The sequence below is a fragment of the Oncorhynchus gorbuscha genome, linkage group LG13 (genome assembly GCF_021184085.1).
Source record: "Oncorhynchus gorbuscha isolate QuinsamMale2020 ecotype Even-year linkage group LG13, OgorEven_v1.0, whole genome shotgun sequence".
NCBI classification, from domain to species: Eukaryota; Metazoa; Chordata; class Actinopteri; order Salmoniformes; family Salmonidae; genus Oncorhynchus; species Oncorhynchus gorbuscha.
In genome coordinates this window covers 88,834,045-88,861,341 of record NC_060185.1, presented here as the reverse complement: position 1 = coordinate 88,861,341, position 27,297 = coordinate 88,834,045, and the positions used below count along the sequence as shown (strand labels likewise).

At 44.9% G+C, this 27,297-nt stretch overlaps 1 protein-coding gene across 6 annotated transcripts in view; it reads left to right on the top strand.

Moving 5' to 3' along the window:
* The window catches only part of LOC123993669 (rho guanine nucleotide exchange factor 9), a 91,993-nt gene that overhangs the window by 14,130 nt on the left and 50,566 nt on the right, over positions 1 to 27,297 (top strand). For all 6 annotated transcript variants that reach the window (XM_046296047.1, XM_046296046.1, XM_046296049.1 and 3 more), the window contains 2 exons: positions 705 to 824; positions 1,103 to 1,203. In XM_046296047.1, coding sequence (XP_046152003.1) covers positions 705 to 824; positions 1,103 to 1,203 — 221 coding nt within the window. The remainder of the gene's footprint in view (positions 1 to 704; positions 825 to 1,102; positions 1,204 to 27,297) is intronic.

Here is a 27,297-nt window from a genome sequence, read left to right as displayed (position 1 = left end):
ACGTGCTGCATGCTTTGATGGGAGGAGATTACAAACCCTGTATTTATACCCTCCTACTCTACAACAATGCTACACGCTCTGACCCATTTCTACAAGGCTGTCTTCATATATCCTCCTTTCCTTGAGCTGCTCTTTCTCTGCTCTCTTGATTTCTCTCTCTCCTCTCGCTCTCTGCTGTCTCTCTCGTTCACTATTTCTCTGCCTGTGGCCAATTATCTGCATCACCGCTCCCATACGTTCTGTCCATACATTATTCCTTCATTATAATAACTCACCCTATGAACTTTTCACCTGGAGACTCATTCACCTGACTGGTAGGAATGATTCATATTGTATCACCTCACTTGTAGGAATGATTCATACTGTATCACCTGACTGGTAGGAATGATTCATACTGTATCACCTGACTGGTAGGAATGATTTGTAATGTATCACCTGACTGGTAGGAATGATTCATATTGTATCACCTGACTGGTAGGAATGATTCATATTGTATCACCTGACTGGTAGGAATAATTCATATTGTATCACAAGGTTTTATGCTGCATGCACTCAGAACCTATGCACCAGAATATACTGTTGGGTTTAAATGTTCTACACTCTGAGAAGGAAAGAAGTGTTGTTTGGGGGATCTGTATGTACTGTATGTACTGTATGTGAGAGACGTTGGGTGTGTGCTTGCGTAACTGTCCAGTGTGTTCCAGGCCATGTCTCGTCCCCCGGGGGCATCACCTTTAGAGCCCCCCCTCAGAGTGTCTCTTCAGAGGTGTCACTCTCTCCCCCCCAGCAGCCTTACCACTCTGGCCCTTTTCCGGGACACACAGGTACAACATGTGTGTGTGCACATGTGTGTGCGTGCCTGCCTGCCTGTGCCAGTATGTGCATGTTGGTGTACGAATGCTTGTGTGTGTGTGTGTGTGTGTGTGTGTGTGTGTGTGTGTGTGTGTGTGTGTGTGTGTGTGTGTGTGTGTGTGTGTGTGTGTGTGTGTGTGTGTGTGTGTGTGTGTGTGTGTGTGTGTGTGTGTGTGTGTGTGTGTGTGTGTGTGTGTGTGTGTGTGTGTGTGTGTGGTAGTTGAACTGTCTGTGTGTCTGTCCACTACAGCAGACTCCCAGTCATCATCAATGTGTCCTGGTGATGGAAGGACTGGCAGCTGCAGGAGGAGACTGCTCAGAACAGGCTCTGGTCCACTACAAGTTAACATCGTGAGTCATTGCCTACCATGTCCTATAATCACACTATATTAGCCTGTTAGCATGTTAGCCTGTTAGCCTGTTAGCCTGTTAGCATGTTCAGTCACAAGTCACTGACTGCGTCTCAAATAGGACCCTATTCCCTATAGACAACGTCATGAAAACAATGTCCGCGCTTCAAAGGGGCAGAATGCTGTGTGTTGTTGTGATTCTGGATGGCCTGGTAGCTAGCAACAAGGACAAGAAACTGCTATGTGGCTGCAGATAGCCTAGCGCTCAAGAGCATTAGGTCAGTAACTGAAAGATTGCTAGTTGGAATCACCTAGCTGTCTTGTTTTGAGGGGTTTTAACTGAGGTCTATGCAAATATGGTAAAAATATGCCAGCAAGCTAGCTAATCAACAACTGTAACAATGTATTTGAGAGACAAATGTGCATTGTGCAACTTTATTTATGTTTCCAATAAACATTGGAGACGAAATATAGTTTACATGCTATCAGCAATCTAAGCCAACGCCGTCTGTTTTGCCTCAGTCTTCCTTCAGGGTTCTGGTTTGATGGAGACATTCAGGGAATACCTCTGCAATGCAGTTCAACAGTCTTCCTTCAGGGTTCAGTTCAACAGTCTTCCTTCAGGGTTCAGTTCAACAGTCTTCCTTCAGGGTTCAGTTCAACAGTCTTCCTTCAGGGTTCAGTTCAACTTAGTTCAATAGTCTTCCTTCAGGGTTCTGGTTTGAGAAACATATTTGAAAGAAAAAATGTGGCCTATGTATTTCATCCAGCAGGTCATCTGCCGTAGGGCCCAGATCCATTAATCTCTACCTCATCACTCTCTGTTCTTTCTCTTTCATCTCTCGCGGTTCTCATCTCTCTCTCTCTGTCTCTCTCTCTCTCTCTCTCTCTCTCTCTCTCTCTCTCTCTCTCTCTCTCTCTCTCTCTCTCTCTCTCTCTCACTGTTCTTTGTCATCTCTCTCAGTTGTCTCTCTCATCTCTCTGTTCTCTCTGTCACCTCTATCTGTTCTCTCTCTCATCTGTCTCACCTTTGGGACCTAGACCCAGAATCTCAGAGATAGGCCCTTTGATGAAGACGGGGCCCCAAGGGACCTTAACTGAAGGAGAGACTATTTTCTCTCCATCTCTTAGAGTCTAACTGTTAATGAGCTGCAGCTATACGCACACACACACACACACACACACACACACACACACACACACACACACACACACACACACACACACACACACACACACACACACACACACACACACACACACACACACACACACACACACACAAATGCATTCATGCAAGTAGACACACACACACATAAACACACACACACACACACACAAATGCATTCATGCAGGTAGACACACACACACTCTCTCACACACACTCATACACACAGCTGGAGGTCGAACTCTCTGTATTTTGCCACCACAACCATTCTGGAGTTGAACAGTGTTTGTCGTCAGTTCCATGCTGTTGCCATGACACTGTGTGTTTCCTGTTTATCTTCAGGATTCTATCTTTAGAAAGCCTTTTTAAGTGTGAGTTAAATAGACAGTGTGTGGGTGAGAGAGAGATTTGGAGGAGGGGGTTGTATACAGAGAAGAAGAGAAGGTGGGGAGATGGAGAGAGGGGTGAGAGAGAGAAAGAGAGGGATAGACAGATGTTTTCATTATGTGTCTTATGTTTTGGCTCTCATCCCTCAGGGCTACTTTTCAATGGCGATATAAACCATTGAGAGTGTTTCAAAAAGAGAGTGAGAGATGTATTTGTTAATGGCTAGAGAGATAAGTGGAGAGTGATAGATGTTTGTTAATGGCCAGAGAGATAAAGGACTGTCACGAACGTTGTTGTAAGAATCGGACCAAAATGCAGCGTGGTTTGGGTTCATCATCTTTATTACGTGAATCGGCAATAAACAATAAAGAACAAAACAAACGTGAAGCTATGCAGTGCTCAAGACAACTATGCACAAACAAGATCCCACAACAAACAGGTGGGAAAAGGCTACCTAAATATGATCCTGAATCAGAGACAGAGATAGACAGCTGCCTGATTGGGAACCATACCAAACCAACCTAGAAATAAAGAAACTAGAATGCCCACCCTAGTCACACCCCGACCTAACCAAAATAGAGAATAAAGGATCTCTAAGGCCAGGGCGTGACAAGGACAGTGAGAGATGTGTTTGTTAATGGCCAGAGAGATACAGGACAGTGAGAGACATGTTTGTTAATGGCCAGAGAGATACAGGACAGTGAGAGATGTGTTTGTTAATGGCCAGAGAGATACAGGACAGTGAGATAAGTGTTTGTTAATGGCCAGAGAGATACAGGACAGTGAGAGATGTGTTTGTTAATGGCCAGAGAGATACAGGACAGTGAGATAAGTGTTTGTTAATGGCCAGAGAGATACAGGACAGTGAGATAAGTGTTTGTTAATGGCCAGAGAGATACAAGACAGCGAGATATGTGTTTGTTAATGGCCAGAAAGATAAAAGACAGTGAGATATGTGTTTGTTAATGGCCAGAGAGATAAAAGACAGTGAGATATGTGTTTGTTAATGGCCAGAGAGATACAAGACAGCGAGATATGTGTTTGTTAATGGCCAGAGAGATACAGGACAGTGAGATAAGTGTTTGTTAATGGCCAGAGAGATACAGGACAGTGAGAGATGTGTTTGTTAATGGCCAGAGAGATACAGGACAGTGAGAGGTGTGTTTGTTAATCGCCAGAGAGATACAAGACAGTGAGATATGTGTTTGTTAATGGCCAGAGAGATACAGGACAGCGAGATATGTGTTTGTTAATGGCCAGAGAGATACAGGACAGTGAGATAAGTGTTTGTTAATGGCCAGAGATATAAAAGACAGTGAGATATGTGTTTGTTAATGGCCAGAGAGCTAAAAGACAGCGAGATATGTGTTTGTTAATGGCCAGAGAGATACAAGACAGTGAGAGATGTGTTTGTTAATGGCCAGAGAGATACAGGACAGTGAGAGATGTGTTTGTTAATGGCCGGAGAGATACAGGACAGTGAGAGATGTGTTTGTGAATGGCCAGAGAGATACAGGACAGTGAGAGATGTGTTTGTTAATGGCCAGAGAGATAACGCCACGTGTGCTACAACAGTACTGCTGCTCTATTCTCATGAATTAGTGGGTTGGTGTTATCATGCTTTGAAGCACAGGGGTGTGTGTCTAGTTCCCCCATTTCCAGTCAGACTAGTGAACCCCACAGGCCACAGGGAGACAGAGAGAGCTTCCTGAATGCAGTGGATTAGCTGCTAATGCTGACGCCTCACTTTTCCTTTCCTTTCAATACACTCCTAGTCTTCTTCTTTTGTCATATCTTCTCATCTCTTCCCCCTCTCATCTCCCTCCCTCCTCTTTCCTTTCTTCACCTCAGTTCTCCTCTTCTCTCCCCTCTCTCACCTCTCCTCCCTTGTCTCCCCTCTCCTCTTCTCTCCCCTCCTCCTCTCATCTCCCATCTCCTCTCATTTCCTCTCATATTAATAACAGTGAATAACAGTAGTATTAATAACGGTAGTATTATCTGTTGCTGCTGCTCTGCCTAAAGCCTGAAGCCTAAAGCTCTCCCATCAGACTATCATAGTATCACTGGCTTAACTGGCCAGCAGCATCAGTAGAGGGTAACAGTGGCCAGCAGCATCAGTAGAAGGTAACAGTGGCCAGCAGCATCAGTAGAGGGTAACAGTGGACAGCAGCATCAGTAGAGGGTAACAGTGGACAGCAGCATCAGTAGAGGGTGACAGTGGCCAACAGCATCAGTAGAGGGTGACAGTGGCCAACAGCATCAGTAGAGGGTAACAGTGGACAGCAGCATCAGTAGAGGGTAACAGTGGCCAGCAGCATCAGTAGAGGGTAACAGTGGCCAGCAGCATCAGTAGAGGGTAACAGTGGACAGCAGCATCAGTAGAGGGTAACAGTGGACAGCAGCATCAGTAGAGGGTAACAGTGGACAGCAGCATCAGTAGAGGGTAACAGTGGACAGCAGCATCAGTAGAGGGTAACAGTGGACAGCAGCATCAGTAGAGGGTAACAGTGGACAGCAGCATCAGTAGAGGGTAACAGTGGCCAGCAGCATCAGTAGAGGGTAACAGTGGACAGCAGCATCAGTAGAGGGTAACAGTGGCCAGCAGCATCAGTAGAGGGTAACAGTGGCCAGCAGCATCAGTAGAGGGTAACTAGTGGCCAGCAGCATCAGTAGAGGGTAACAGTGGCCAGCAGCATCAGTAGAGGGTAACAGTGGCCAGCAGCATCAGTAGAGGGTAACAGTGGCCAGCAGCATCAGTAGAGGGTAACAGTGGCCAGCAGCATCAGTAGAGGGTAACAGTGGCCAGCAGCATCAGTAGAGGGTAACAGTGGCCAGCAGCATCAGTAGAGGGTAACAGTGGCCAGCAGCATCAGTAGAGGGTAACAGTGGCCAGCAGCATCAGTAGAGGGTAACAGTGGCCAGCAGCATCAGTAGAGGGTAACAGTGGCCAGCAGCATCAGTAGAGGGTAACAGTGGCCAGCAGCATCAGTAGAGGGTAACTAGTGGCCAGCAGCATCAGTAGAGGGTAACAGTGGCCAGCAGCATCAGTAGAGGGTAACTAGTGGCCAGCAGCATCAGTAGAGGGTAACAGTGGACAGCAGCATCAGTAGAGGGTAACTAGTGGCCAGCAGCATCAGTAGAGGGTAACAGTGGACAGCAGCATCAGTAGAGGGTAACTAGTGGCCAGCAGCATCAGTAGAGGGTAACAGTGGCCAGCAGCATCAGTAGAGGGTAACAGTGGACAGCAGCATCAGTAGAGGGTAACAGTGGACAGCAGCATCAGTAGAGGGTAACAGTGGACAGCAGCATCAGTAGAGGGTAACAGTGGCCAAGTAACTTTAGGCCATCCTGAGCTGGTCTAAATCACATTACAGAACTGGACTCATTATGAGCTACATGAGTCAGCAGTTAGCACACAGAGAGCACAGCAGGACTCACAGATGAGGGAGAACACACACATTACTTCTCTACTCAGGCATGTTCATTTAATCACGCAGTGCACAGCTGTGCAGGCGATGTGTCTCTGTGACCTCAAACATCACGCTCACCTCACACACACTCTTCAAACCTCACACACTCTTCAAACCTCACACACACACACTCTTCAAACCTCACACACACTCTTCAAACCTCACACACACTCTTCAAACCTCACACACTCTTCAAACCTCACACACAGTCTTCAAAACCTCACACACACTCTTCAAGCCTCACACACAGTCTTCAAAACCTCACACACACACTCCTCAATTCTCACATACAATCTTCAAACCTCACACACTGTCTTCAGATGTATTTTGATTCCTCAGTGTAGGTGTATGAGTCAGACTCAGACAATGGGTTTCCAGAAGGGTAAGAACTAAGCATCACTGATGATATACCACACTTCTTTCACCAAATACTTTAAGTCAGAATGCTGACAGAGATACGGGGTTGTGGCATCCTCTCTTCCTCTGATTATCTTACAGCTTATTGCATCAACTTGACACAAGACTCGCAGTAAGACAATAACCAGTGAGTTGGTTATCTTTCTCCATTAGAGAGGTCCCCCCTGCTCAGCTATGGGGAGGTCCAGTTCCCCCCTGCTCAGCTATGGGGGGGTCCAGTTCCCCTCTGCTCAGCTATGGGGAGGTCATGTTCCCTCTGCTCAGCTATGGGGGGGTCCAGTTCCCCTCTGCTCAGCTATGGGGGGGTCCAGTTCCCCTCTGCTTAGCTATGGGGGGGTCCAGTTCCCCTCTGCTCAGCTATGGGGAGGTCATGTTCCCCTCTGCTCAGCTATGGGGAGGTCATGTTCCCCTCTGCTCAGCTATGGGGGGGTCCAGTTCCCCTCTGCTCAGCTATGGGGAGGTCCAGTTCCCCTCTGCTCAGCTATGGGGAGGTCCAGTTCCCCTCTGCTCAGCTATGGGGAGGTCCAGTTCCCCTCTGCTCAGCTATGGGGGGTCCAGTTCCCCTCTGCTCAGCTATGGGGAGGTCAGTTCCCCTCTGCTCAGCTATGGGGAGTCATGTTCCCCTCTGCTCATCCAGTTCCCCTCTGCTCAGCTATGGGGGTCCAGTTCCCCTCTGCTCAGCTATGGGGAGGTCCAGTTCCCCTCTGCTCAGCTATGGGGGGTCCAGTTCCCCTCTGCTCAGCTCCAGTTCCCCTCTGCTCAGGGGGGTCCAGTTCCCCTCTGCTCAGCTATGGGGAGTCCAGTTCCCCTCTCCAGTTCCCCCTCTGCTCAGCTATGGGGGGTCCAGTTCCCCTCTGCTCAGCTATGGGGAGGTCCAGTTCCCCTCTGCTCAGCTATGGGGAGGTCCAGTTCCCCTCTGCTCAGCTATGGGGAGGTCATGTTCCCTCTGCTCAGCTATGGGGAGGTCATGTTCCTCCCTGCCCCAGCTACATTTGCTCAGTAAATTGTTTTCATTGAGGAAATGTACGAGTCTGCTGTTAATGATAATGCAGAGGATTTTCCCAAGGTTACTCTCTCTCTCTCTCTCTCTCTCTCTCTCTCTCTCTCTCTCTCTCTCTCTCTCTCTCTCTCTCTCTCTCTCTCTCTCTCTCTCTCTCTCTCTCTCTCTCTCTCTCTCTCTCTCTCTCTCAGTCAAATCTCTCTCTTTCTCATCTCTCCCTGTCTCTCTCTCTCTCTCTCTCTCTCTCGGTCAAATCTCTCTCTCTTTCTCATCTCTCACTCTTTCGTCTCTCTCTCTGTCATCTCTCTTTCTCATCTCTCTCTGTCATCACTCTCTCTTTCTCATCTCTCTCTCTGTCATCTCTCTCTCTCTCTCGGTCAAATCTCTCTCTTTCTCATCTCTCTCTCTCTCTCTCTCTCTCTCTCTCTCTCTCTCTCTCTCTCTCTCTCTCGGTCATCTCTCTCTCTCATCTCTCTCTCATCTCTCTCTCTGTCATCTCTCTCTCTGTCATCTCTCTCTCTTTCTCATCTCTCTGTCATCTCTCTCTGTCATCTCTCTCTCTGTCATCTCTCTCTCTTTCTCATCTCTCTCTCTGTCATCTCTCTGTCATCTCTGTCATCTCTCTCTGTCATCTCTCTCTCTGTCATCTCTCTCTCTTTCGTCTCTCTCTCTGTCATCTCTCTTTCTTTCTCATCTCTCTCTGTCATCTCTCTCTCTTTCTCATCTCTCTCTGTCATCTCTCTCTCTGTCATCTCTCTCTCTTTCGTCTCTCTCTCTGTCATCTCTCTTTCTTTCTCATCTCTCTCTGTCATCTCTCTTTCTTTCTCATCTCTCTCTGTCATCTCTCTATCTGTCATCTCTCTCTCTTTCGTCTCTCTCTCTGTCATCTCTCTCTCTGTCATCTCTCTCTGTCATCTCTCTCTCTGTCATCTCTCTCTCTTTCTCATCTCTCTCTCTGTCATCTCTCTCTGTCATCTCTCTCTCTGTCATCTCTCTCTCTGTCATCTCTCTCTCTGTCATCTCTCTCTCTGTCATCACTCTCTGACCCTCTGGCTACACTGATTTGATATTGCTACATCTTAAATGAGTGTGTGTGTGTGTGTGTGTGTGTGTGTGTGTGTGTGTGTGTGTGTGTGTGTGTGTGTGTGTGTGTGTGTGTGTGTGTGTGTGTGTGTGTGTGTGTGTGTGTGTGTGTGTGTGTGTGTGTGTGTGTGTGTGTGTGTGTGTGTGTGTGTGTGTGTGTGTGTGTGTGTGTGTGTGTGTGTAGTGTTTCTCTGAGGTCTGGAGGGTGCAGGTCTGCGTGGGGGAAGGAGGGGGAGTTGTGGTTGTCATGGGGACAGTCTGTTCATAAGGGAAATGGGAAGGGTGGGGTGCCTGGTCTTTCTCCTTCCATTACCACATCATGAGCCGGAAATAGAATAATTTACTAACAGGCTACAGCAGAATAAATGGAATAATTTACTAACAGTCCACAGCAGAATAAATGGAATAATTTACTAACAGGCCACAGCAGAATAAATGGAATCATTTACTAACAGGCTACAGTAAACATGCGCGCATCTCCTAGAGAGAGTTGTAGCTCTAAATTGGAGTAGAGAATGGCCCCAGGCCAGGGCAGGAGAGGAAATCCTTAAAGTGTGTCCCAAATGGCACCTTATTCCCTATATAGTGGACTACTTTTGATCAGGACCCATAAGGCTCTGGTCAAAAGTAGTACACTGTGTAGGGAATAGGGTACCGTTTGGGATGAATACGTAGGGCTGACACCCGATCACATCCACAGCTGTAACAAAAGGTCATGATGTCATCTGCTGAGATACTGCTGTAAACAACCCTGGGATTTGGGCCAAAAGGAGATTCTAACATGTATTGACTCAGGGCATTGAATACTTCTATAATCAAGATGTGTTTGTGTCATAAACACGGTTATATGCATAAACAGACAATACAAACAGAATACATTTCCCTTGAAAGATAACATGTGAGCTACACCATCAGGCCTATTGAGCTAACATCCTGGCTAGCAGTGGCATGACACACACGAAAGGAAAAACATGGTAGATATGAACTTGACCGCCTTAGCAACACCCAACGATAATCTGTGAAGCTTTTTGCGAAAATGTATGCGTCATGTAACACGGATTCCTCGAAGAACCTTTTCAGAGGGGTTCCTCTCTTCTCCACCCCTCAACCAGTATTCTACAAGAGCACAGACACAAGGGGCAACATGCACACCGGTCTCTACTTGCAGATGAGCTGAAGGCTGTTATCATGACCTTGGACCACAGAAGGTATTTGCACTGGTGACAGACAATGCTGTGAACATGATGGCTGCCTGGTCTAAAGTTGAGAAGTCCTACCCTCACATCTCACCCATTGGCTGTGCTGCTCATGCATTGAATTTGCTCCTCAAGGACATCACGGCACTGAAAACAATGGATACACTCTGCAAGAGAGCCAAGGAAATGGTTAGGTATGTGAAGGGTTATCAAGTTATATCAGCAATCTCCCTCAGCAAGTAAAGTGAGAAGAATAAGAGCACCACATTGAAGCTTCCCAGCAACACCCATTGGGGTGGTGTTGTCATCATGTTTGACTGTCTCCTGGAGGGGAAGGAGTCTCTCCAAGAAATGGCCATATCACAGTCTACCGATATGGACAGCCCCATCAAGAGGATCCTCCTGGATGATGTATTTTGGGAGAGAGTGGTAAGCATCCTGAAACTCCTGAATCCTATAGCATTTGCCATTGCACAGATTGAGGGAGATAATGCCATCCTGTCTGATGATTAGACTCTGCTTGCATATGTAAGAGAAGAAATCTGTACTGCCCTGCCCACTTCCCTGTTGCTCCAAGCAGAGGAAACTGCAGTTCTGAAATACATCAAAAAGCGTGAAGACTTCTGCCTGAAGCCCAGACACACCGCGGTGTATATGTTTGACCCCCAAGTATGCTGGCAATAACATCCTGTCAACTGGAGGAAGGGACTTTGTGGATCTGAGGCTCTTTCCCCTGTTGCCTCCATCATACTCTAAATCCCACCATCAGCTGCCTCAGAGCGCAACTGGTTCTTGTTTGGGAACAAGCACACCAAAGCATGCAACAGGCTGACCTGTACAAAGGTTGGCCATCCGGGCAAATTTGAGGCTTTTTGTGCCCGACAGCGAGCCATCCTCAACAAGGTTAGGAAATGACAGTGAAGATGAGTTCTCAGAGTCTGGTGTTCAAGAGGTGGACATTGAGGAGGTCCAGGGAGAAGACATGGAAGCCTTAGAGGAAGACAACCAAAGCTTTAGTTTCTAGACTGTCATTTTACAGATGTATGTTGAAAACATTTTTGAGAGAGGCGATGGATCATTGGGGTTCATTCAAAATTCCCTTTCTTTTGTTGAAAATCATCCCATCTGAAGAGTCAAACTCATTTAATTGAAGTTCAATTCGTAACTAACTATTTTTTTTATTTCTATTGGAAGGATTTAATCATTTGCAATTATGTCTACTTATGATAAGGTTAAAGGTTTATGTTTCTGTCTCCATATGATATGGTAAATATATTCAATGCAGAAAACATCTACATTTAAATGGTATTAATATTAATTCGCATATATTTCCATTAATTCCCATATATTCCCGTTAATTCCAAAGGAATGTTTCCACCTCTGAATATTCCCCAAAATGTGCAACCCTAATCCTACCCTATGTAGGGTCAATGTAGGCTATGATCCTACCCTATGTAGGCTCTGATCCTACCCTATGTTGGCTATGATCCTTCTCTATGTAGGCTATGATCCTACCATATATAGGCTATAATCCTACTCTATGTAGACTATTATCCTACCATATATAGGCTATAATCCTACTCTATGTAGACTATGATCCTACCATATATAGGCTATAATCCTACTCTATGTAGGCTATGATCCTACCATATATAGGCTATAATCCTACTCTATGTAGACTATTATCCTACCATATATAGGCTATAATCCTACTCTATGTAGACTATTATCCTACCATATATAGGCTATAATCCTACTCTATGTAGGCTATGATCCTACCATATATAGGCTATAATATATAATCCTACCCTATGTAGGCTTTGATCCTACCCTATGTTGGCTATGATCCTACTCTATGTAGGCTCTGATCCTACCATATATAGGCTATAATCCTACTCTATGTAGGCTATAATCCTACTCTATGTAGGCTATAATTCTATATGTAGGCTATAATCCTACTCTATGTAGGCTATAATCCTACTCTATGTAGGCTATAATCCTACTCTATGAAGGCTATAAATCTACTCTATGTAGGCTATAATCCTACTCTATGTAGGCTATAATCCTACTCTATGTAGGCTATAATTCTATATGTAGGCTATAATCCTACTCTATGTAGGCTATAATCCTACTCTATGTAGGCTATAATTCTATATGTAGGCTATAATCCTACTCTATGTAGGCTATAATCCTACTCTATGTAGGCTATAATCTTACTCTATGTAGGCTATAATCCTACTCTATGTAGGCTATAATCCTACTCTATGTAGGCTATAATCCTACTCTATGTAGGCTATAATCCTACTCTATGTAGGCTATAATCCTACTCTATGTAGGCTATAATCCTACTCTATGTAGGCTATAATCCTACTCTATGTAGGCTATTTCCACTCTTTTTTATTTGTATTGTTGTCTGTTTGGCGTCTTTATGCATCTACTGTATATTATTTATCTGTAAATTATGCTGTTTCTGTATGATATATTGATTATTTACGCAATACGGCCCGAGGAGGTGTGGTATATGACCAATATACCATGGCTAAGGGCTGTTCTTAGGCACTCAGCGTTGCGTCTTGCCTAAGAACAGCCCTTAGCAGTGGTATATTGGCAATATACCATAAACCCCCGAGATACCTTATTGATATTATAAACTGGTTTCCAATGTAATTAGAGCATGAAAATAAAAGTTTTGTCGTGCCCGTGGTATACGGTCTGATATACCATGGCTGTCAGCCAATCATCATTCAGGACTCAAACCACCCAGTTGATAATATAATGGAATAGATGGAAGGGAGGGCAATAGGCTGAACCGACTGAACTCACTGCCTGAACACTATAATTATACTGTATGTGCACCATCAACCACGTCATTAAAGTCAACTATCTAGTCTCACTTTAGTTGTATTAAACACTACAACCCCCCCCCTCGTCTTTATAAAAACTGCCAGCTTTAACAGTCATAAAAGTGAGTTTTATATGCTGACGCTGTGCTTAGCTCACACACGCACGCACGCACACACACACACACGCGTAACAGTAGTTAAAAGTTTGCCCGTATTTACATAGACCAGGACGCCTCTCTACTGGGTCTTCCCCCTGAGGAGAGGTCTGAGACCGTTCAACAAACTCACATTGCCTGGATATGCATGAGTTTGTGAATGTGTGTGTGTGTGTGTGTGTGTGTGTGTGTGTGTGTGTGTGTGTGTGTGTGTGTGTGTGTGTGTGTGTGTGTGTGTGTGTGTGTGTGTGTGTGTGTGTGTGTGTGTGTGTGTGTGTGTGTGTGTGTGTGTGTGTGTGTGTGTGTGTGTGTGTGCGAGTGCGAGTGCGTGTGCGTGTGCGTGTGTGTGAGAGTGAGTGTGTATATTTGTTATTCATGAGGCATTAGCATGGCTGGCTGTAGGTTTAGACTTTCAGATGTGACCTTTGTTGTCTAAATGTCAGGACGGGAGCAGAGTGCCCACAGAGCCCCACACACACACACACACACACACATACACACACACACAGCTCCCAGCCTACAGCTGCGCATGAGACAGACAGACAGGGAGAGAAGAGACAAGAGAGAAAAAGTCTGTAAATGATGGCATATTCCAGCTGTCATGCTCTCCATCCTGCATAAATGTAATGTAAAAGCCCTACTCGTAAAAGGTGTCTTATTGATTGTGTAGTATATGTCCCCTAATAAACCTATTAAAAAAAACTTTATTTAACTAGGTAATTCTGCTGACTCCCAAACCCGCATGCGGGAGCGTAATCATCGCCTGAAACTAATTAGCATAACGCAACGGACATAAATATCCCTAGAAAATATTCCTATTCATGAAAATCACAAATTACAATATCAATATCAATATGACAATATCTTTACAGTTTTGGAAACGTTAGATTGTTTTCTATCCAAAGCTGTCAATTATATGCATATTCTAGAATCTTGTCTTTGACAAACAGGAACGTTTTTTTTTCCAAAAATGAAAATACTGCCCCTAGAGTCGCAACAGGAAGAACATATTTATTATTTACAATAACGGCCTACCAGGGAACAGTGGGTGAACTGCCTTGTTCAGGGGCAGAATGATCTTTTTTTTTTTTTACCTTGTCAGCTCGGTAATTCAATCCAGCAACTTTTCGGTTACTGGCCCACCCCTCTAACCACTAGGCTACCTGCCGCCCTTCTAACCATTAGGCTACCTGCCACCCCTCTAACCACTAGGCTACCTGCCACCCCTCTAACCATTAGGCTACCTGCCACCCCTCTAACCATTAGGCTACCTGCCACCCCGCTAACCACTAGGCTACCTGCCACCCCTCTAACCACTAGGCTACCTGCCACCCCTCTAACCACTAGGCTACCTGCCACCCCTCTAACCATTAGGCTACCTGCCACCCCTCTAACCACTAGGCTACCTGCCGCCCTTCTAACCACTAGGCTACCTGCCACCCCTCTAACCACTAGGCTACCTGCCACCCCTCTAACCATTAGGCTACCTGCCACCCCTCTAACCACTAGGCTACCTGCCACCCTTCTAACCACTAGGCTACCTGCCACCCCTCTAACCACTAGGCTACCTGCCACCCCTCTAACCATTAGGCTACCTGCCACCCCTCTAACCACTAGGCTACCTGCCACCCCTCTAACCACTAGGCTACCTGCTACGCCTCTAACCACTAGGCTACCTGCCACCCCTCTAACCATTAGGCTACCTGCCACCCCTCTAACCACTAGGCTACCTGCCACCCCTCTAACCACTAGGCTACCTGCTACGCCTCTAACCACTAGGCTACCTGCCACCCCTCTAACCACTAGGCTACCTGCCACCCCTCTAACCACTAGGCTACCTGCTACGCCTCTAACCACTAGGCTACCTGCCGCCCCAACGCCTCCCCCTATGATGTAGTGGATTCCAGTGGTTTTATTGGTTACCTCATTTTTTTGATCTGATCTGTAGCAAAGCTGTCTGGTGAGTGTGTATACACACACACACACACACACACACACACACACACACACACACACACACACACACACACACACACACACACACACACACACACACACACACACACACACACACACACACACACACACACACACACACACACACACACACACACACACACACACACACACACAGCCAGTCTGCAGCGGAACGGCGAGAGATGTCCATCCTGCATAAATTCACTCATGACCATATTGTGCCCCTCTTCATCCACCAACAATGAGGCTCGGGCACAGAGGTCAAACGCGCTGCAGGGGTCACGCTTACATGTAATAATGGATTTGCACGCTGCCGATGCGACCTATAATCAAACTGGGTTTTCCATTCGTTATCTGTGTTTTACAGTGTTATAGGGCTGTGTTGACTTTGTATTATTGTTATTTGTCATTGTTTTTTATTTTGTATTACTGTTGTTTTGTATTATTGTTATTTAGTATTAACTTGTCTCTTTTATAGAGTAAGAAAAATACTTAGAAATATATCATATATATATATCACTGCTGGGTCGAGCCCTAAATTCTCATTGGCTGAAAGCCATGGTATATCAGACCTTATACCACCATGTATTTTTACTGCTTTGATTATGTTGGTAACTAGTTTATAATAGCAATAAGGCACCTCAGGGGTTTGTGGTATATTGCCAATATACCACTGCTAAGAGCTGTATCCAGGCACTCCGCGTGCCACATGCACAGGGTCGCAGATGTAAATTGCAGGGTACAGTGAAATTCTTAAACTCCAAGCTGCAACAGTGCAGGTCAAAAAGAGAAAGTGAATGAAACAATAATGCAAATAATAAAAACATATTTATAACTGTAACAATGATAAATGTCCATTGGGGCTGGGGGCTGGGTAAATGTCTGTTGGGGGAGGGCCGCCTCATCGTTGTTGGTAATCAGGCCTACTACATATTGTGTCATCAGCAAACTTGATGATGGCGATCGAACTTGGTGAGGTCACGCAGTCGTGGGTACACAGGGAGTACAGGAGTGGACTGAGGACACACCCTTGTAGGGCTTTAGTGTTGAGGATCAGTGCGGAGGAGGTAATAGTGTCTACCTTCACCATGGGGATGGCCCGTCAGGAAGTCCAGGACCCAGTTTCATAGGGAGGAGTTCAGTTCCAGGTCCTTGAGCTTTGTGGTGAAGAACGGTATTGAAGTCCGATGGGATTGAAGGCTGAGCTGTAGTCACTGAACAGCATCCTCACACATGCCTTCCTTTTTTCCAGGTGGGTGAGGGCACTGCGCAGCGAAATTGCACCATCTTTCATCATGTCAGGGCAGTTAGCGAATTGGAGAGGGTCGAGTGTGTCAGGGAGGAAGGAGGTGATGAGGTCTTTGACTAGCATCCCGAAGCAATTCATGATGATGAAAATTAGTGCTACAGGTCGGTAGTCATTCAGTTAATTTACTTTCCCTTTCTTGGGAACGGGGATAGTAGTGGACATCTTGAAGCAGGTGGGGATAACGGCCTGAACTAGAGAGAGATTTAAAATGTCCAAGACACAGCAGCTAGTTGGTATGCACATGAACGGCCCAGGCGGCTAGGGATGCCGTCTGGGCCGACAGCTAGCTGGTATGCACATGAACGGCCCAGGCGGCTAGGGATGCCGTCTGGGCCGACAGCTAGCTGGTATGCACATGAACGGCCCAGGCGGCTAGGGATGCCGTCTGGGCCGACAGCTAGCTGGTATGCACATGAACGGCCCAGGCGGCTAGGGATGCCGTCTGGGCCGACAGCTAGCTGGTATGCACATGAACGGCCCAGGCGGCTAGGGATGCCGTCTGGGCCGACAGCTAGCTGGTATGCACATGAACGGCCCAGGCGGCTAGGGATGCCGTCTGGGCCGACAGCTAGCTGGTATGCCCAGGCGGCATGAACGGCCCAGGCGGCTAGGGATGCCGTCTGGGCCGACAGCTAGCTGGTATGCACATGAACGGCCCAGGCGGCTAGGGATGCCGTCTGGGCCGACAGCTAGTTGGTATGCACATGAACGGCCCAGGCGGCTAGGGATGCCGTCTGGGCCGACAGCTAGTTGGTATGCACATGAACGGCCCAGGCGGCTAGGGATGCCGTCTGGGCCGACAGCTAGTTGGTATGCACATGAACGGCCCAGGCGGCTAGGGATGCCGTCTGGGCCGACAGCTAGCTGGTATGCACATGAACGGCCCAGGCGGCTAGGGATGCCGTCTGGGCCGACAGCTAGCTGGTATGCACATGAACGGCCCAGGCGGCTAGGGATGCCGTCTGGGCCGACAGCTAGCTGGCTTTGTTTTTGAAGTCCCTGCCACATACGCCTCGTGTCTGACCCGCTGAATTGCTCCTCCACTTTGTCCCCATACTTGCGTCTCGCCATTTTGATCAATCTGTGTAGGTTGTATTTGTACTGTTTAACCATACAATTGTTCCCAGTCACCTTGCCGTGTTTAAAAGCAGCATCTCTCGCCTTCAGTTTTTCCCACAAGGCTGCGACAACAAGGCTGCAACCCAGTGACAACTGTTTGGAGTTTGTGACAGCAACTATGTGACCTTATTACAGTATTATAGACACTATGTTCTGGGATTTCCTATGATCTTCAATGTAGAATAACCCCTTCTAGCGACTCTGTAGGTTGTGAGCATCACAGATTAAAGCAAAGCAGATTAATGGTTGAGATCTACAAATGCAAGAACTAGACGAATCCAATGGTACAACCTAGAAGTCTGTAGCTCAAACACACAGTGTTGAAAAGGGGTTAGAAGTTTTTTTTAAACAACAACGTGCTGGCTTTACGGTGGGGCTCATTGGGTTAAAGAATCTATAGTGTAATATGACTGTTTACTAATCTTTATAGAACATGTATATGGTGTAGATCTGTTTACCATTATTTATAGAATCTATCTAAAACAAAGGACTAGGGTGGACTGGAAGTTCGGTTCAGGACAGTGGCTGCCACCATGGGGCGTCGGTCAGAATGCAATGAGGACCAATTTATTTCACACACAGCAAAGGCAAACAGATGGGGGTGGATTTGCTCCATGTATTTATTTTGGCTTGTAGGTAGGGTTAGGAAGGACGTGTTGGTCTAGGAGGGACATGCATGTCAGGGGTAAATCAACATAAAAGTGCCTACATGAACAAGCAGTGCCGGGTGAATAAACAGGAGGGAAATGGGCTTAATGGTGTTATGTAATAAACTTAGAAAACGACCAAATATTAACTAGAACAAAGGGAACACATGGCATACCAACTGAAAGCATGAATAGCATCAAACAGGTGTACAGACTAGAGGAACTGGCGTCATCATGCATGTTTAGCAATAGACTAGAGGAACTGGCAGCATGTTTACCAATAGACTAGAGGAACTGGCAGCATATTTACCAATAGACTAGAGGAACTGGCAGCATATTTACCAATAGACTAGAGGAACTGGCAGCATGTTTACCAATAGACTAGAGGAACTGGCAGCATGTTTACCAATAGACTAGAGGAACTGGCAGCATATTTACCAATAGACTAGAGGAACTGGCAGCATGTTTACCAATAGACTAGAGGAACTGGCAGCATGTTTGCCAATAGACTAGAGGAACTGGCAGCATGTTTACCAATAGACTAGAGGAACTGGCGTCTTCATGCATGTTTACCAATAGACTAGAGGAACTGGCAGCATGTTTACCAATAGACTAGAGGAACTGGCGTCTTCATGCATGTTTACCAATAGACTAGAGGAACTGTCAGCATGTTTACCAATAGACTAGAGGAACTGGCAGCATGTTTACCAATAGACTAGAGGAACTGGCAGCATGTTTACCAATAGACTAGAGGAACTGGCAGCATGTTTACCAATAGACTAGAGGAACTGGCAGCATGTTTACCAATAGACTAGAGGAACTGGCAGCATGTTTCCAATAGACTAGAGGAACTGGCAGCATGTTTACCAATAGACTAGAGGAACTGGCGTCATCATGCATGTTTAGCAATAGACTAGAGGAACTGGCAGCATGTTTACCAATAGACTAGAGGAACTGGAACTGGCAGCATGTTTACCAATAGACTAGAGGAACTGGCAGCATGTTTACCAATAGACTAGATGAACTGGAACTGGCAGCATGTTTACCAATAGACTAGAGGAACTGGCAGCATGTTTACCAATAGACTAGAGGAACTGGCAGCATGTTTACCAATAGACTAGAGGAACTGGCAGCATGTTTACCAATAGACTAGAGGAACTGGAACTGGCAGCATGTTTACCAATAGACTAGAGGAACTGTCAGCATGTTTACCAATAGACTAGAGGAACTGGCAGCATGTTTACCAATAGACTAGAGGAACTGGCAGCATGTTTACCAATAGACTAGAGGAATTGGCAGCATGTTTACCAATAGACTAGAGGAACTGGAACTGGCAGCATGTTTACCAATAGACCAGAGGAACTGGCAGCATGTTTACCAATAGACTAGAGGAACTGGCAGCATGTTTACCAATAGACTAGAGGAACTGGCAGCATGTTTACCAATACTAGAGGAACTGGCAGCATGTTTACCAATAGACTAGAGGAACTGGAACTGGCAGCATGTTTACCAATAGACTAGAGGAACTGGCAGCATGTTTACCAATAGACTAGAGGAACTGGCAGCATGTTTACCAATAGACTAGAGGAACTGGCAGCATGTTTACCAATAGACTAGAGGAACTGGCAGCATGTTTACCAATAGACTAGAGGAACTGGAACTGGCAGCATGTTTACCAATAGACCAGAGGAACTGGCAGCATGTTTACCAATAGACTAGAGGAACTGGCAGCATGTTTACCATAGACTAGAGGAACTGGAACTGGCAGCATGTTTACCAATAGACTAGAGGAACTGTCAGCATGTTTACCAATAGACTAGAGGAACTGGCAGCATGTTTACTAATAGACTAGAGGAACTGGCAGCATGTTTACCAATAGACTAGAGGAACTGGCAGCATATTTACCAATAGACTAGAGGAACTGGCAGCATGTTTAGCAATAGACTAGAGGAACTGGCGTCTTCATGCATGTTTAGCAATAGACTAGAGGAACTGGCAGCATGTTTAGCAATAGACTAGAGGAACTGGCAGCATATTTACCAATAGGCTAGAGGAACTGGCAGCATGTTTACCAATAGACTAGAGGAACTGGCAGCATGTTTACCAATAGACTAGAGGAACTGGCAGCATGTTTACCAATAGGCTAGAGGAACTGGCAGCATGTTTACCAATAGACTAGAGGAACTGGCAGCATGTGGCAGCATGTTCACTAATAGGCTAGAGGAACTGGCAGCATGTTTACCAATAGACTAGAGGAACTGGCAGCATGCAGGAACTGGCAGCATGTTTACCAATAGACTAGAGGAACTGGCAGCATGTTTACCAATAGACTAGAGGAACTGGCAGCATGTTTACCAATAGACTAGAGGAACTGGCAGCATGTTTACCAATAGACTAGAGGAACTGGCAGCATGTTTACCAATAGACTAGAGGAACTGGCAGCATGTTTACCAATAGACTAGAGGAACTGGCAGCATGTTTACCAATAGACTAGAGGAACTGGAACTGGCAGCATGTTTACCAATAGACTAGAGGAACTGGCAGCATGTTTACCAATAGACTGGAACTGGCAGCATGTTTACCAATAGACTAGAGGAACTGGCAGCATGTTTACCAATAGACTAGAGGAACTGGCAGCATGTTTACCAATAGACTAGAGGAACTGGCAGCATGTTTACCAATAGACTAGAGGAACTGGCAGCATGTTTACCAATAGACTAGAGGAACTGGCAGCATGTTTACCAATAGACTAGAGGAACTGGCAGCATGTTTACCAATAGACTAGAGGAACTGGCAGCATGTTTACCAATAGCTAGAGGAACTGGCAGCATGTTTACCAATAGACTAGAGGAACTGGCTAGAGGAACTGGCAGCATGTTTACCAATAGACTAGAGGAACTGGCAGCATGTTTACCAATAGACTAGAGGAACTGGCAGCATGTTTACCAATAGACTAGAGGAAGGAACTAGAGGGCAGCATGTTTACCAATAGACTAGAGGAACTGGCAGCATGTTTACCAATAGACTAGAGGAACTGGCAGCATGTTTACCAATAGACTAGAGGAACTGGCAGCATGTTTACCAATAGACTAGAGGAACTGGCAGCATGTTTACCAATAGGCTAGAGGAACTGGCAGCATGTTTACCAATAGACTAGAGGAACTGGCAGCATGTTTACCAATAGACTAGAGGAACTGGCAGCATGTTTACCAATAGACTAGAGGAACTGGCAGCATGTTTACCAATAGACTAGAGGAACTGGCAGCATGTTTACCAATAGACTAGAGGAACTGGCAGCATGTTTACCAATAGACTAGAGGAACTGGCAGCATGTTTACCAATAGACTAGAGGAACTGGCAGCATGTTTACCAATAGACTAGAGGAACTGGCAGCATGTTTACCAATAGACTAGAGGAACTGGAACTGGCAGCATGTTTACCAATAGACTAGAGGAACTGGCAGCATGTTTACCAATAGACTAGAGGAACTGGCAGCATGTTTACCAATAGACTAGAGGAACTGGCAGCATGTTTACCAATAGACTAGAGGAACTGTCAGCATGTTTACCAATAGACTAGAGGAACTGGCAGCATGTTTACCAATAGACTAGAGGAACTGGACTAGAGGAACTGGCAGCATGTTTACCAATAGACTAGAGGAACTGGCTAGAGGAAGCATGTTTACCAATAGACTAGAGGAACTGGCAGCATGTTTACCAATAGACTAGAGGAACTGGCAGCATGTTTACCAATAGACTAGAGGAACTGGCAGCATGTTTACCAATAGACTAGAAGGAACTGGCAGCATGTTTACCAATAGACTAGAGGAACTGGCAGCATGTTTACAATAGACAATAGACTAGAGGAACTGGCAGCATGTTTACCAATAGACTAGAGGAACTGGCAGCATGTTTACCAATAGACTAGAGGAACTGGCAGCATGTTTACCAATAGACTAGAGGAACTGGCAGCATGTTTACCAATAGACTAGAGGAACTGGCAGCATGTTTACCAATAGACTAGAGGAACTGGCAGCATGTTTACCAATAGACTAGAGGAACTGGCAGCATGTTTACCAATAGACTAGAGGAACTGGCAGCATGTTTACCAATAGACTAGAGGAACTGGCAGCATGTTTACCAATAGACTAGAGGAACTGGCAGCATGTTTACCAATAGACTAGAGGAACTGGCAGCATGTTTACCAATAGACTAGAGGAACTGGCAGCATGTTTACCAATAGACTAGAGGAACTGGCAGCATGTTTACCAATAGACTAGAGGAACTGGCAGCATGTTTACCAATAGACTAGAGGAACTGGCAGCATGTTTACCAATAGACTAGAGGAACTGGCAGCATGTTTACCAATAGACTAGAGGAACTGGCAGCATGTTTACCAATAGACTAGAGGAACTGGCAGCATGTTTACCAATAGACTAGAGGAACTGGCAGCATGTTTACCAATAGACTAGAGGAACTGTTTACCAATAGACTAGAGGAACTGGCAATAGCATGTTTACCAATAGACTAGAGGAACTGGCAGCATGTTTACCAATAGACTAGAGGAACTGGCAGCATGTTTACCAATAGACTAGAGGAACTGGCAGCATGTTTACCAATAGACTAGAGGAACTGGCAGCATGTTTACCAATAGACTAGAGGAACTGGCAGCATGTTTACCAATAGACTAGAGGAACTGGCAGCATGTTTACCAATAGACTAGAACTGGAACTGGCAGCATGTTTACCAATAGACTAGAGGAACTGGCAGCATGTTTACCAATAGACTAGAGGAACTGGCAGCATGTTTACCAATAGACTAGAGGAACTGGCAGCATGTTTACCAATAGACTAGAGGAACTGGCAGCATGTTTACCAATAGACTAGAACTGGAACTGGCAGAACATGTTTACCAATAGACTAGAGGAACTGGCAGCATGTTTACCAATAACTAGAAGGAACTGGCAGCATGTTTACCAATAGACTAGAGGAACTGGAGCATGTTTACCAATAGACTGGAACTGGCAGCATGTTTACCAATAGACTAGAGGAACTGGCAGCATGTTTACCAATAGACTAGAGGAACTGTCAGCATGTTTACCAATAGACTAGAGGAAACATGTTTACCAATAGACAGCATGTTTACCAATAGACAATAGACTAGAGGAACTGGCAGCATGTTTACCAATAGACTAGAGGAACTGGCAGCATGTTTACCAATAGACTAGAGGAACTGGCAGCATGTTTACCAATAGACTAGAGGAACTGGCAGCATGTTTACCAATAGACTAGAGGAACTGGCAGCATGTTTACCAATAGACTAGAGGAACTGGCGTCATGTTTACCAATAGACTAGAGGAACTGGCAGCATGTTTACCAATAGACTAGAGGAACTGGCAGCATGTTTACCAATAGACTAGAGGAACTGGCAGCATGTTTACCAATAGACTAGAGGAACTGTCAGCATGTTTACCAATAGACTAGAGGAACTGTCAGCATGTTTACCAATAGACTAGAGGAACTGGCAGCATGTTTACCAATAGACTAGAGGAACTGGCAGCATGTTTACCAATAGACTAGAGGAACTGGCAGCATGTTTACCAATAGACTAGAGGAACTGGCAGCATGTTTACCAATAGACTAGAGGAACTGGCAGCATGTTTACCAATAGACTAGAGGAACTGGCAGCATGTTTACCAATAGACTAGAGGAACTGGCAGCATGTTTACCAATAGACTAGAGGAACTGGCAGCATGTTTACCAATAGACTAGAGGAACTGGCAGCATGTTTACCAATAGACTAGAGGAACTGTCAGCATGTTTACCAATAGACTAGAGGAAGCAGCATGTTTACCAATAACTAGAGGAACTGGCAGCATGTTTTACCAATAGACTAGAGGAACTGGCAGCATGTTTACCAATAACTAGAGGGCAGCATGTTTACCAATAGACTAGAGGAACTGGCAGCATGTTTACCAATAGACTAGAGGAACTGGCAGCATGTTTACCAATAGACTAGAGGAACTGGCAGCATGTTTACCAATAGACTAGAGGAACTGGCAGCATGTTTACCAATAGACTAGAGGAACTGGCAGCATGTTTACCAATAGACTAGAGGAACTGGCAGCATGTTTACCAATAGACTAGAGGAACTGGCAGCATGTTTACCAATAGACTAGAGGAACTGGCAGCATGTTTACCAATAGACTGTCAGCATGTTTACCAATAGACTAGAGGAACTGGCAGCATGTTTACCAATAGACTAGAGGAACTGGCATGTTTACCAATAGACTAGAGGAACTGAACTGGCAGCATGTTTACCAATAGACTAGAGGAACTGGCAGCATGTTTACCAATAACTAGAGGGCAGCATGTTTACCAATAGACTAGAGGAACTGTCAGCATGTTTACCAATAGACTAGAGGAACTGGCAGCATGTTTACCAATAGACTAGAGGAACTGGCAGCATGTTTACCAATAGACTAGAGGAACTGGCAGCATGTTTACCAATAGACTAGAGGAACTGGCAGCATGTTTACCAATAGACTAGAGGAACTGGCAGCATGTTTACCAATAGACTAGAGGAACTGTCAGCATGTTTACCAATAGACTAGAGGAACTGGCAGCATGTTTACCAATAGACTAGAGGAACTGGCAGCATGTTTACCAATAGACTAGAGGAACTGGCAGCATGTTTACCAATAGACTAGAGGAACTGGCAGCATGTTTACCAATAGACTAGAGGAACTGTCAGCATGTTTACCAATAGACTAGAGGAACTGGAACTGGCAGCATGTTTACCAATAGACTAGAGGAACTGGCAGCATGGAACTGGAACTGGCAGCATGTTTACCAATAGACTAGAGGAACTGGCAGCATGTTTACCAATAGACTAGAGGAACTGGCAGGAACTGGCAGCATGTTTTTACTAGAGGAACAGCATGTTTACCAATAGACTAGAGGAATTGGCAGCATGTTTACCAATAGACTAGAGGAACTGGAACTGGCAGCATGTTTACCAATAGACCAGAGGAACTGGCAGCATGTTTACCAATAGACTAGAGGAACTGGCAGCATGTTTACCAATAGACTAGAGGAACTGGTCAGCATGTTTACCAATAGACTGGAACTGGCAGCATGTTTACCAATAGACTAGAGGAACTGAACTGGAACTCAGCATGTTTACCAATAGACTAGAGGAACTGGCAGCATGTTTACCAATAGACTAGAGGAACTGGCAGCATGTTTACCAATAGACTAGAGGAACTGGCAGCATGTTTACCAATAGACTAGAGGAACTGGCAGCATGTTTACCAATAGACTAGAGGAACTCATGCATGTTTACCAATAGACTAGAGGAACTGTCAGCATGTTTACCAATAGACTAGAGGAACTGTCAGCATGTTTAGCAATAGACTAGAGGAACTGGCAGCATGTTTACCAATAGACTAGAGAACTGGCAGCATGTTTACCAATAGACTAGAGGAACTGGCAGCATGTTTACCAATAGACTAGAGGAACTGCAGCATGTTTTTCTAGGTGAAGCATGTTTAGCAATAGACTAGAGGAACTGGCAGCATGTTTACCAATAGACTAGAGGAACTGGCGTCATGTTTACCAATAGACTAGAGGAACTGGCAGCATGTTTACCAATAGACTAGAGGAACTGGCAGCATGTTTACCAATAGACTAGAGGAACTGGCAGCATGTTTACCAATAGACTAGAGGAACTGGCAGCATGTTTACCAATAGACTAGAGTCCATCTGCAGAGGTGTGGTCTTCAATACAATATCTATGGTGTTATAGGGCTGTGTTTGCCATTCTTTATATAATATATCTATGGTGAATATATCTAATAGGGCTGTGTTTGCCATTCTTTATAGAATATATCTATGTGTTTGCCATTGTTTATGAATATATCTAGTGAGGGCTGTGTTTGCCATTCTTTATAGAATATATCTATGGTGTAATAGGGCTGTGTTTGCCATTCTTTATAGAATATATCTATGGTGTAATAGGGCTGTGTTTGCCATTCTTTATAGAATATATCTATGGTGTAATAGGGCTGTGTTTGCCATTGTTTATAGAATATATCTATGGTGTAATAGGGCTGTGTTTGCCATTGTTTATAGAATATATCTATGGTGTAATAGGGCTGTGTTTGCCATTGTTTATAGAATATATCTATGGTGTAATAGGGCTGTGTTTGCCATTGTTTATAGAATATATCTATGGTGTAATAGGGCTGTGTTTGCCATTGTTTATAGAATATATCTATGGTGTAATAGGGCTGTGTTTGCCATACTTTATAGAATATATCTATGGTGTAATAGGGCTGTGTTTGCCATACTTTATAGAATATATCTATGGTGTTATAGGGCTGTGTTTGCCATTCTTTATAGAATATATCTATGGTGTAATAGGGCTGTGTTTGCCATTGTTTATAGAATATATCTATGGTGTAATAGGGCTGTGTTTGCCATTCTTTATAGACTCTATCTATGGTGTAATAGGGCTGTGTTTGCCATTCTTTATAGAATATATCTATGGTGTAATAGGGCTGTGTTTGCCATTCTTTATAGAATATATCTATGGTGTAATAGGGCTGTGTTTGCTATTCTTTATAGACTCTATCTATGGTGTAATAGGGCTGTGTTTGCCATTGTTTATAGAATATATCTATGGTGTAATAGGGCTGTGTTTGCCATTCTTTATAGAATATATCTATGGTGTAATAGGGCTGTGTTTGCCATTCTTTATAGACTCTATCTATGGTGTAATAGGGCTGTGTTTGCCATTGTTTATAGAATATATCTATGGTGTAATAGGGCTGTGTTTGCCATTCTTTATAGACTCTATCTATGGTGTAATAGGGCTGTGTTTGCCATTCTTTATAGAATATATCTATGGTGTAATAGGGCTGTGTTTGCCATTCTTTATAGAATATATCTATGGTGTAATAGGGCTGTGTTTGCCATTCTTTATAGAATATATCTATGGTGTAATAGGGCTGTGTTTGCCATTCTTTATAGAATATATCTATGGTGTAATAGGGCTGTGTTTGCCATTCTTTATAGAATATATCTATGGTGTTATAGGGCTGTGTTTGCCATTGTTTATAGAATATATCTATGGTGTAATAGGGCTGTGTTTGCCATTCTTTATAGACTCTATCTATGGTGTAATAGGGCTGTGTTTGCCATTCTTTATAGAATATATCTATGGTGTAATAGGGCTGTGTTTGCCATTGTTTATAGAATATATCTATGGTGTTATAGGGCTGTGTTTGCTATTCTTTATAGAATATATCTATGGTGTAATAGGG